Source organism: Nerophis lumbriciformis, linkage group LG24 (assembly GCF_033978685.3).
Source record: "Nerophis lumbriciformis linkage group LG24, RoL_Nlum_v2.1, whole genome shotgun sequence".
Classification (NCBI taxonomy): Eukaryota; Metazoa; Chordata; class Actinopteri; order Syngnathiformes; family Syngnathidae; genus Nerophis; species Nerophis lumbriciformis.
In genome coordinates, this window is record NC_084571.2 from 31,385,001 (window position 1) to 31,397,500 (window position 12,500).

The window sequence follows — 12,500 nt, forward strand, 5'->3', positions numbered from 1 at the left end:
CTTTAGAGGATAGCATATTTCGAACATGCATACAATATGCCATAGTAAGTATGTACATAATTTATCCTTTTTTTTTTTACGTAATTTTTTTATATACATGTTACAGGTTATATATCTTTTATTATTGAACGTATCAAATGTGATGAATAATTAATGGACCACAATGGAAACAAGCCTTTTGGCTTTTTGCGCCCTCCATTTGCCTTTTTAAAGCATTCCATGGATTAAATTCTTTAAGATGTCAATAAACTTCTCAATCAATCAAAACAAATATTAAATGCTTAAATAATCTTTATCTAAAAAAAAACAAAAAAACATCAACAACAAAAATAAATAAAGAAAGGGTTCAAGTTGTTCATCATAATTCTTGTTCTGTGTACTTTGTGAACACTTGTTGTTTGAACAGTCTCTTAAAGTGAATCATATTGGTGCTTTGTTTGATTTATTTGCTTAATCCATTCCATAATTTAATTCCACATACACATATGCAAAAGGTTTTTAGTAGAGATGTCCGATAATGGCTTTTTTGCCGATATCCGATATTCCGATATTGTCCAACTCTTAATTACCGATTCCGATATCAACCGATACCGATATATACAGTCGTGGAATTAACACATTATTATGCGTAATTTTGTTGTGATGCCCCGCTGGATGCATTAAACAATGTAACAAGGTTTTCCAAAATAAATCAACTCAAGTTATGGGGGAAAAAAAATGCCAACATGGCACTGCCATATTTATTATTGAAGTCACAAAGTGCATTTTTTTTTTTTAACATGCCTCAAAACAGCAGCTTGGAATTTGGGACATGCTCTCCCTGAGAGAGCATGAGGAGGTTGAGGTGGGCGGGGTTGGGGGTGGTAGGGGATAGCGGGGGGTGTATATTGTAGCGTCCTGGTAGTGTTAGGTAGAGGTAGTGTTGCAAGGGATTCTGGGTATTTGTTCTGTTGTGTTACGGTGCGGATGTTCTCCCGAAATGTGTTTGTCATTGGTGTGGGTTCACAGTGTGGCGCATATTTGTAACAGTGTTACAGTTGTTTATACGGCCACCCTCAGTGTGACCTGTATGGCTGTTGACCAAGTATGCATGGCATTCACTTGTGTGTGTGAAAAGCCTAAGATATTATGTGATTTGGCCTGCACGCAAAGCATTTATCGGCCGATAATATCGGCAGTCTGATATTATCGGACATTTCTCGTTTTTAATGTTGTACGAGCATACAAATGTTTTAATTAAATTTAATCTAAGGTTATATTTCTCTTCTTTTGTTGAGAAGAATTGTTGTACGTTTTTGGGTAGCAGGTTATAGTTTGCTTTCTGCATCATTTTAGCTGTTTGCCAATGCACCAAATCGTTGAATTTCAATATCTGTGATTCAATAAATAAAGGGTTGGAGTGTTCTTATATCCAACATTATGTATTATTCTAATTGATCTTTTTTGTAACACCGTTAATGAAGTGTACTTTTGTAGTTATTTCTACACAATAACTCAGATATGGTAACACTAGTGAGCAGTAAAGAATATGAAGTGATTTTTGGTCTAGAACATGTTTTGATTCATTTATTATTGACGTGTTTCTTGCTACTTTATGTAGTATATTTTTTACATGATTTCCAGTTCATTTGATCATATATCATTACACCCTGAGCAGTTAGATACAATTAACTGCATACAAAATAGAGGCAATATATTTTTTGATCAAAACGTTGCCTGATTATCCAAATGTGTATGGTTTTCTTTGTTTGCAAAGTATAAATTATTAATTACGTCTGCGTTTCCTACCAAGGTTTTTCGTCGTTTCCACTTGGGTTGAGTTTTTTCTTGCCTGGATGTGGGATCAGATCCGAGGATGTTGTTGTGGTTTCTGAAGCCCTTTGAGGCATTTGTGATTAAGGGCTATATAAATAAACTTTGATAGATTTTTTCACTTTACGAGAGCCCATTAGACATGAATTAACAGCCACATCATCACCTTGACACTCTTTTAATCCAATGTAGTAATGCTCCCTGAGGCTGTGCCAATCAATGACCATTATGCTGAACAGCGTGCTCTGATTGGCTTGGTCTCATCTAGTGGCCAATACAGTAGTATTGATATTTTTTGTTCATTTATTCATTCTTGAAAATGCTTGATTTAGGCCATGTATACGTAAAAATATGCTTTTTTTTAAAAATCCCCAAAACGTAATTTGAAACCCTTATATTCTAAAATGATTGCGGTTAATTTATCAATCAATCAATGTTTATTTATATAGCCCTAAATCACAAGTGTCTCAAAGGGCTGCACGGTATAGCTCGGTTGGTAGAGCGGCCGTGCCAGCAACTTGAGGGTTGCAGGTTCGATCCCCGCTTCCGCCATCCTAGTCACTGCTGTTGTGTCCTTGGGCAAGACACTTTACCCACCTGCTCCCAGTGCCACCCACACTGGTTTAAATGTAACTTAGATATTGGGTTTCACTATGTAAAGCACTTTGAGTCACTAGAGAAAAGCGCTATATAAATATAATTCACTTCACTTCACTTCACAAGCCACAACGACATTCTCGGTACAGAGCCCACATAAGGGCAAGTAAAAACTCACCCCAGTGGGATGTCGATGTGAATGACTATGAGAAACCTTGGAGAGGACCGCATATATATATGATTATACAAATATACACCCCCGCTACCTCCAAACCCCGCCACCCCCCCATCCCCCCCCCCCACTCACATACACACACCTTGTAGCGTCCCGGAAGAGTTAGTGCTGCAAAGGGTTCTGGGTATTTGTTCTGTTGTGTTTATGTTGTGTTACGGTGCGGATGTTCTCCCGAAATGTGTTTGTCATTCTTGTTTGGTGTGGGTTCACAGTGTGGCGTATATTTCTAACAATGTTAAAGGTTTTTATACTGGCACCCTCAGTGTGACCTGTATGGCTGTTGACCAAGTATGATTTGCATTCACTTGTGTGTGCGTGCAGAAGCCGCATATATTATGTGACTGGGCCAGCACTCGTTGGACTGGATGAAAAGCGGACGTGACGATTTTCGGGAGGGGCACTGAAATTTGGGAGTCTCCCGGGAGGTTTGGCAAGTATGAGAATTAGCGGTGTACCGCGGCACCGCCGCTGTATATAATTGGCGGGCCAGCTCTAGTGTTAATTTGATATCACTTCACGGGCCAAGTGAAATTAGACAGAGGGCCAGAGTTTGACACCCATAGTTTAATGCATCCAGTGGGGCATCAAACAAAATTAGGCATAATAATGTGTTAATTCCACGACTGTATATATCGGTATTGGTTGATATCGGAATCGGTATTTAAGAGTTGGACAATATCGGAATATTGGATATCGGCAAAAAAGCCATTATCGGACATCTCCAAAGAAAACGCACTGAAATGAGAAGGTGTGTCTAAACTTTTGGCCTGTACTGTACTTTGATCCCAATAACAGCTACAAAAAGCAACAAAAACAAACCAAATGTCGGTGGAAATGTAATTTATAGATGCGTGACATCTAGTTGGGCACCCGAATTTATTCGTAAGGACCTCAGTTGTTGAGATGTTTGTTGTTCCTCAAGGCGAGAGAATGGTGTGGAACCTCATGCCCTACACAAGCAAAGACTTCTCCATCCGCTCTCTGGCCGACCGCATCAGCGACCTCAACCACCTGCTGTTCCTCTACCCCGACCGGCCCAAGGACGACGTCTTCTCCAAATATTACACCCCTCCGCTCTGTACGTCAACTCGGCGCCATCTTGACCTCCTTTGCTGCGTCCTGATAGCTTCGGCTGATTGTGTCTTCTCCTTTGCAGCCAAGGCGGTGGACGGCTACGTGAAGCCGCAAATCAAACAAGTGGTGCCTGAGTAAGTGTCCGGGTTCAACCTCCTCTTCCTCCGCGCCAACTCTCTCTTCTGCACTTGAATCGTTATCACATATTGGATCCTGAATTACAGATCAGCAATTAGTTAGCCGCTAGCTGTTGGAGGAGGCCAATTAGGCGCGGCGAGGGCTCCTGAGCCAGCGTATCCTTTGCTCATCATTGGAGTTAGCCTCGTTAGTCGGCCGGCCTCGCTTTGACGTAATGATGCGGCAAGACGAAGGAATCACGCTAGGGATCAAAGACTCACTGGCTTTTTTATTTCTTCACAGGTTTACAACATCCAATCCAGATCCAACGAGTGGGAATCAAACCTACATGGACCATGTCGCCTCCCCAGCAGCTATCAGCCACCCTCACGCCTACGGCATGTACCCACCAATGTGAGTCGTCACGCTGCCCGTTAATGACTTCCAATTGGTTACGAGTGAATTTACATTGCAGAAATGCACGCCTAAATGGGCTGCTTTAGAGATCATTTCATTTTGGCCCAATTTCTTTGCCGCTTAAACAGGTTGCGGACAAAATACTTTTGTCAAGTTTTAGTCCCAAATGGCCCAATACTTTTGTCAAGTTGTAGTCCTAAGTGTCCCAATACTTTTGTCCAGTTTTAGTCCTAAGTGTCCCAATACTTTTGTCCAGTGGTAGTCCTAAGTGTCCCAATACTTTTGTCCAGTTGTAGTCCTAAGTGTCCCAATACCTTTGTCCCGTGGTAGTCCGAAGTTTCCCAATACGTAAGTCAAGTTGTAGTCCTAAGTGTCCCAATACTTTTGTCAAGTTTTAATCCTAAGTGTCCCAATACTTTTGTCCAGTTTTAGTCCTAAGTGTCCCAAAACATTTGTCCAGTTTTAGTCCTAAGTGTCCCAATACTGTTGTCCAGTGTAAGCGTCCCAATACTTTTGTCCAGTTGGTCGGGCCCGCGTATTTGGCAGGTGCTAGTCCTAAGTGTCCCAATACTTTTGTCCAGTTTTAGTCCTAAGTGTCCCAATACTTTTGTCAAGTTGTAGTCCTAAGTGTCCCAATACTTTTGTCCAGTGTAGGTGTCCTAATACTTTTGTCCAGTGGTAGTCCTAAGTGTCCCAATACTTTTGTCAAGTTTAGGCGTAAGTGTCCCAATACTTTTATCCAGTGTAAGTGTCCCAATACTTTTGTCCAGTGGTAGTCCTAAGTGTCCCAATACTTTTGTCAAGTTGTAGTCCTAAGTGTCCCAATACTTTTGTTCAGTGGTAGTCCAAAGTGTCCCAATACTTTTGTCAAGTTGTAGTCCTAAGTGTCCCAATACTTTTGTCAAGTTGTAGTCCTAAGTGTCCCAATACTTTTGTCCAGTGTAAGTGTCCCAATACTTTTGTCCAGTGTAAGTGTCCCAATTCTTTTGTCCAGTGTAAGTGTCCCAATACTTTTGTCCAGTGTAAGTGTCCCAATACTTTTGTCCAGTGTAAGTGTCCCAATACTTTTATCCAGTTTTCTTTGCCGCTTAAACAGGTTGCGGACAAAATCCAAGGTAGCGTAGCAGCAAACCACAACTGGGCATTTTGGCCCCACTAGTTTACAACCAGTTGTCAGGACAATACATTCTGGTCCAACTAGGGCTGGGCGATATATGGAGTTTGTAAGATATATCGATATATTTTTAAACAAGATATTACCGTATTTTTCCGAGTATAAGTCGCTCCGGAGTATAAGTCGCACCGGCCGAAAATACATAATAAAGAAGGACAAAAACTTATATAAGTCGCATTTTTTGGGGAAATTTATTTGATAAAACCCAACACCAAGAATAGACATTTGAAAGGCAATTTAAAATTAAAACTGAAAGCAGCGATGGACGGGACCGACTTTGAGGGCTCATAAAATCCAAACCGGAGCAGTAATTAAAACTCTTTCATCAACTTTTTTTTTTTCTTTTTTTTTTCTTTTGTCCTGTCCAGCTTCTCAGAAAAATCATATAGTTGATGTAGATGCCCATATCGGCTGTTCAGATTTACTTTACAAAAGAGAAGTGTAGGATACTTCTCTTGTTGCCTTATTTGTATTAGACTTTATTAAATGTATTTATTTTATCATTTACTGCAGTCGGCCGGAGCAGAAGGGGATAGAAAGAGAAAAAAAAGGAAGACAGAGGGGGAAATTGTGGGGACAAGAGGGGGATTAGACAGAGAGACAAAAACAACAACAGCAAACACAACAACAACAACAATAGAGCAACATCAGCAAATACGACATGTACAAATATGATGGTAAAAGTAATAGCAAATAAGCAGTTAGCAAAAATAAAAAATAATACAGAAATGACAATGAGCATTATTACACTACAAATGGAGCAATACAAATACCAATAGAAATAGCGCTATTGATAATGAACAATACCAATACTTTACCTCTATTATCAACAATACAGTTGTTTAAATGCAACAATACATATACGTAATGATAACTTGAGATACGAAAGAATGCAGAAAAATGGAGGGGAAGAAAGAGAAGCAACGTACCTTAACCTTGTAGATTGTTATAGTAACAATAAATTAAGCTTTGTCAGTGTGCCATGTGTTATACCCAGTTTACCCTAGGGCAACAACATTAATATATGTTTGATGAAACGTGATTATGTGCATGAGTGTATGTATGCATATGTACTTGTATATGTACAGAATGTGTATATGTGTTTGTACAGTGAGTGTATATGTACAGTATGTGTATATGTGTTTGTACAATGAATGTATATGTACAGTATGTGTATATGTGTTTGTACAGTGAGTGTATATGTACAGTATGTGTATATGTATGTTTGTACAGTGAATGTATATGTACAGTATGTGTATTTGTATGTTTGTATAATGAATGTGCGTGTGGATGTACGAACTTTGAGTATGTAAATATGTACTGTATTTGTATATGTATGTGGGAGCGTAGGTACCAATGTATGTGTGTATGTACGTATGTGAGTATATGTGAATTTGTATGTACAATACATTTGACTCCCAGTGTGTGTGGGAGCCAGAGTACGGCCCCAGCCTCCCCTGAGAGCCCAACCCACAAACAGGCAATTTAAAATTAAAGCTGCAAGCAGCGATGGACGGGACCGACTTTGAGGTCTCATAAAATCCAAACCGGAGCAGTAATTAAAACTCTTTCATCCACTTTTAATCAGAAGGGTTCAATCTCTCTCCTGTGCTAATTTGAAGCCGACACGACAAACGCGCTCAGAGGAGATAATGTTTGATCACAATTTTCGCCAGTCCTGATGTGTGTGTCCAATTTGGTGAGTTTTCAAGCATGTTAAGGGGGTCGAATTAGGGGTCAAATTAGGGCTCAAAGAGGCGGCGGTATAATAATAAAACGCTAGAAATACAATAGGGTCCTCTGTCCCAAAGGGACTCGGTCCCTAATAAATAAAGAATAGTGAACAACAGGCTGAATAAGTGTACGTTATATGAGGCATAAATAACCAACTGAGAACGTGCCTGGTATGTTAACGTAACATATTATAGTAAGAGTCATTCAAATAACTATAACATATAGAACATGCTATACGTTTACCAAACAATCTGTCACTCCTAATCGCTAAATCCCATGAAATCTTATACGTCTAGACTCTTACGTGAATGAGATAAATAATATTATTTGATATAATTTCACACCTAAGTCGCTCCTGAGTGTAAGTATATATCTACAGCTTTTCACACACACAAGTGAATGCAATCATACTTGGTCAACAGCCATATAGGTCACACTGAGGGTGGCCGTATAAACAACTTTAACACCGTTAACAAATATGCGCCACACTGTGAACCCACACCAAACAAGAATGACAAACACATTTCGGGAGAACATCCGCACCGTAACACAACATAAACACAACAGAACAAATACCCAGAATCCCTTGCAGCACTAACTCTTCCGGGACGCTACAATATACACCCCCTGCTACCCCTAACCCGCACCCCCCCCTAACCCCACCCACCTCAACCTCCTCATGCTCTCTCAGGGAGAGCATGTCCCAAATTCCAAGCTGCTGTTTTGAGGCATGTTAAAAAAAAATTATGCACTTTGTGACTTCAATAATAAATATGGCAGTGCCATGTTGGCATTTTTTTCCATAACTTGAGCTGATTTATTTTGGAAAACCTTGTTACATTGTTTAATGCATCCAGCGGGGCATCACGACAAAATTAGGCATAATAATGTGTTAATTCCACGACTGTATATATTGCTATATATCGGAATCGGTAATTAAGAGTTGGACAATATCGGATTATCGGACATCTCTAGTTTTTAGCATTCAATCAGACATTATTGTGAGGTTTTGTATTAGACATACCAACCCCCAGACACATTTTTTTCTCTAAATTTGGCCCCCCGAGGCAAAATAATTGCCCAGGCCTGCCTTAGGACGTCTATTAATCGGGCTGCAGTAGAAATCGGTCGTGAATGAAACGAGCTGGCGATACATTTTAATCCTAACTACTTCACCACGAATTGATTAACGTGGACCCCGACTTAAACAAGTTGAAAAACGTATTCGGCATACTTGCCAACCCTCCCGGATTTTCCGGGAGACTCCCGAAATTCAGCGCCTCTCCCAAAAACCTCCCGGGACAAATTTTCTCCCGAAATTCAGGCGGACTCAGGTCCAATAAAAAAGCCCAATCACGTTATAACTATAGAATGATGGAGGGCGAGTTCTTGGTTTCTTATGTGGGTTTATTGTTAGGCAGTTTCATTAACGTCCTCCCAGCGCGGCAACAACACACAACAACAGCAGTCACTTTTTTGTATACCGTAAAGCAGTTCGTCTGCCGTAAACAGCAATGTTGTGACACTCTTAAACAGGACAATACTGCCATCTAGTGCATTTGATGAAAGCACTTTTGTGCGTGCCACACAGCAATGCTCAGAGAGGGTGTTCAGCATGGTTCAAAAAATAGTGACAGAGAATAGAACAAGGATGGACAATTCAACCCTTAACTCAACAATGAGTAGATGAGTGTTATGTGTGTGTATACGTGTAAATAAATGAACACTGAAATTCAAGTATTTATTTTATATATATATATATATATATATATATATATATATATATATATATATATATATATATATACATATATAATAAAATAAATATATATATATATATATAGCTAGATATCACTGAACGTCAAGTATTTCCTATATATATATATATATATATATATATATATATATATATATATATATATATATATATATATATATATATAGGAAATACTTGACTTGGTGAATTCTAGCTGTAAATATACTCCTCCCCTTTTAGCGAGGTTGGCAAGTATGGTATTGGGGTGTTACTATTTAGTGGTCAATTGTATGGAATATGTACTGTACTGTGTAATCTACTAATAAAAGTTTCAATCAATCAATCACCGCCTCAATGGGCCGCGGCGAAAGTTGACTAGAAAAGTCCCTAATTAGTTTGCTGCCTTAACGGGCTGCGGGACACTTAACCCCGTGTCCCGTGTGCAGGAGCGACTCCATGCTGGACGGCGACGCAGAGTTTGACCTGGACGACACCATGGACGTGGCGCGGCACGTGGAGGAGCTCCTGCGGCGGCCGGTGGAGGGCCACTGGGGGGGCCAGCAGTCTTGACCCCCGCCTCGCTCACTCCCCGCCCGCCACCAAATGAACCCTGGCTCTCATGGTTTCCAGACCCGTCATCATTTGTATCCTCCTCCCACCTCCAAATAGCTCAAATGTGAAATGTTAATAACGGTTTTCTTGTGGTTCTCCACTCTCGTTGGTTTTATTGTGTCATTTGTCCTTAAGTGTTTTGTACGATGCACGCGTCCACACAGTATTGTTTTCAGAAAAAATGGTGTTTTTCGCCCCGCATGCATTTACCCCACAAAGACGCTCGTTGTACAAAGAACTGGAAGTATGGGATGTTCTCCTGGAAGCTTCTACACGACGCTGCCTGCTCATCCTCTCAGGTCCTCCTCTCACTTTACCTTGCCTTATCACACTTGTAACTACTACTGCTGCACTCAAGCCACTCGGTACGGCCGTCTTTTTTTATTATTAGGCTTGCTTTTCATCGTTCCAGGCCTGTACTTTATGTGTGTGCGTTTTTGGGGGAAGTATAGGTAAATTGCTCAGAATCCACCCACCGCCGCCACTAATTTAGACCTCATGGAGACGCCATTTTTTTGTTTCTCTCTCACTCACCTCAGGAAATCGAACGCTACATTTAAGATGCATGCGGAATATATGACGTTTTTGTTTTTCCTCCTTGTCGAATGTAAACAATTTTCAAAGACCCTTTTCTGCAAGAGTGCACTAGTTGGGTATCAAAAAGTGGCAGAAAAAACGACCGGCGGCACAATTCATTTTGAGCCATTCCGTTTACTGCCTAAACGGGCTGCTGTGGAAAACAAATGGATTAGCAACATTCCACAGCCGTTTAAATTTGGCCTCACTAGTTATTTGGATGAACGGGTTGTCAAAAAGTGGCAGAAAAACACGACAAGCGGCACAATTAGTTTTGAACCATTTTGTTTACTGCTTAAACGGGTTGCTGTGACAAACAAAATGGTAGGAGATTTTCTGTTTACCGCCTAAATGGGCTGCCGTGGAAAACAAAAGTGTCAGCAGCCTTCCGCAGCCCTTTAATTTTAGCAAATCAAAAGTGGCAGAAAAAAACGACCAATGGTTCAATTCATTCTGATCCATACCCTTCATTGCCTAAACGGGCTGCCGTCTAAAGCGAAATGGTTAGCAACTTGCCAGAGCCATTTAAATTTGGCCTCACTAGTTTTCTGCCTTAATAGGTTGTCAAAAATGTACTCAAATATGGCAGAAAAAAACGAACAGTGCACAATTCATTCTGACCCATTTCGTTTACTGACGGGTTGTCAAAAAGTCAATCAAAAGTGGCAGAAAAACACAACAATTAATTCTGACCCATTCCGTTTACTGCCTAAATGGGCTGCTGTGGAAAACAAAGGGGTCAGCAACCTTCCACGGCCATTTAATTTTGGCATAACTAGTTATTTGGATGAACGGGTTGTCAAAAAGTCAATCAAAAGTGGCAGAAAAACACGACAATTAATTCTGACCCATTCCGTTTACTGCCTAAATGGGCTGCTGTGGAAAACAAAGGGGTCAGCAACCTTCCACAGCCGTTTAATTTTGGCCTAACTAGTTATTTGGATGAACGGGTTGTCAAAAAGTCAATCAAAAGTGGCAGAAAAACACGACAAATAATTCTGACCCATTCCGTTTACTGCCTAAATGGGCTGCTGTGGAAAACAAAGGGGTCAGCAACCTTCCACGGCCGTTTAATTTTGGCCTAACTAGTTATTTGGATGAACAGGTCGTCAAAAATTAAATCAAAAGTGGCAGAATAACACGACCATTCATTTTGACCCATTTTGTCTACTGCCTAAATGGGCTGCTGTGGAAAACAAATGGATTAGCAACATTCCACAGCCGTTTAAATTTGGCCTCGCTAGTTATTTGGATGAACGGGTTGTCAAAAAGTCAATCAAAAGTAGCAGAAAAACACGACAATTAATTCTGACCCATTTAGTTTACTGCCTAAATGGGCTGCTGTGGAAAACAACGGGGTCAGCAACCTTCCACAGCCGTTTAATTTTGGCTTAACTAGTTATTTGGATGAACAGGTCGTCAAAAAGTCAGTCAAAAGTGGCAGAATAACACAACCATTCATTTTGACCCATTTTGTTTACTGCCTAAATGGGCTGCTGTGGAAAACAAATGGATTAGCAACATTCCACAGCCGTTTAAATTTTGGCCTCACTAGTTATTTGGATGAATGGGTTGTCAAAAAGTCAATCAAGAGTGGCAGAAAAACACGACCAGCGGCACAATTCTTTTTGATCCATTTTGTTTACTGCTTAAACGGGTTGCTGTGACAAACAAAATCGTAGGAGATTTTCTGTTTACTGCCTAAATGGACTGCCGTGGAAAACAAAAACGTCAGCAACCTTCCGCAGCCCTTTAATTTTTAGTAAATCAAAAGTGGCGGAAAAAAACCACCAATGGTTCAATTCATTCTGATCCATACCCTTTACTGCCTAAACGGGCTGCCGTACAAAGCGAAATGGTCAGCAACCTGCCACAGCCGTTTAATTTTGGCCTCACTAGTTTTCTGCCTTAATAGGTTGTCAAAAATGTACTCAAATATGGCAGAAAAAACGACCAATGGCACAATTCATTCTGACCCATTCCGTTTACTGCCTAAATGGGCGGCTGTGGAAAATAACGAGGTCAGCAACCTTCCACAGCCGTTTAATTTTGGCCTAACTAGTTATTTGGATGAACGGGTCGTCAAAAATTCAATCAAAAGTGGCAGAATAACACGACCATTCTTTTTGACCCATTTTGTTTACTGCCTAAATGGGCTGCTGTGGAAAACAAATGGGTTAGCAACATTCCACAGCCGTTTAAATTTTGGCCTCACTAGTTATTTGGATGAACGGGTTGTCAAAAAGTCAATCAAAAGTGGCAGAAAAACACGACCAGCGGCACAATTAGTTTTGATCCATTTTGTTTACTGCTTAAACGGGTTGCTGTGACAAACAAAATGGTAGGATATTTTCCGTTTACTGCCTAAATGGGCTGCTTTACTGCTTGAACAGGTT

The 12,500-nt window shown here is 40.4% G+C and overlaps 1 protein-coding gene across 1 annotated transcript in view; it reads left to right on the top strand.

Annotated features, from left to right (window-relative positions):
* LOC133620548 (inactive phospholipase C-like protein 1) overlaps positions 1-12,500 on the top strand; it is a 323,140-nt gene that overhangs the window by 83,456 nt on the left and 227,184 nt on the right. The window contains exons 15-18 of the mRNA XM_072915928.1: positions 3,567-3,722; positions 3,801-3,852; positions 4,139-4,249; positions 9,363-9,483. Of these exons, the coding sequence (XP_072772029.1) occupies positions 3,567-3,722; positions 3,801-3,852; positions 4,139-4,249; positions 9,363-9,483 (440 nt within the window). The remainder of the gene's footprint in view (positions 1-3,566; positions 3,723-3,800; positions 3,853-4,138; positions 4,250-9,362; positions 9,484-12,500) is intronic.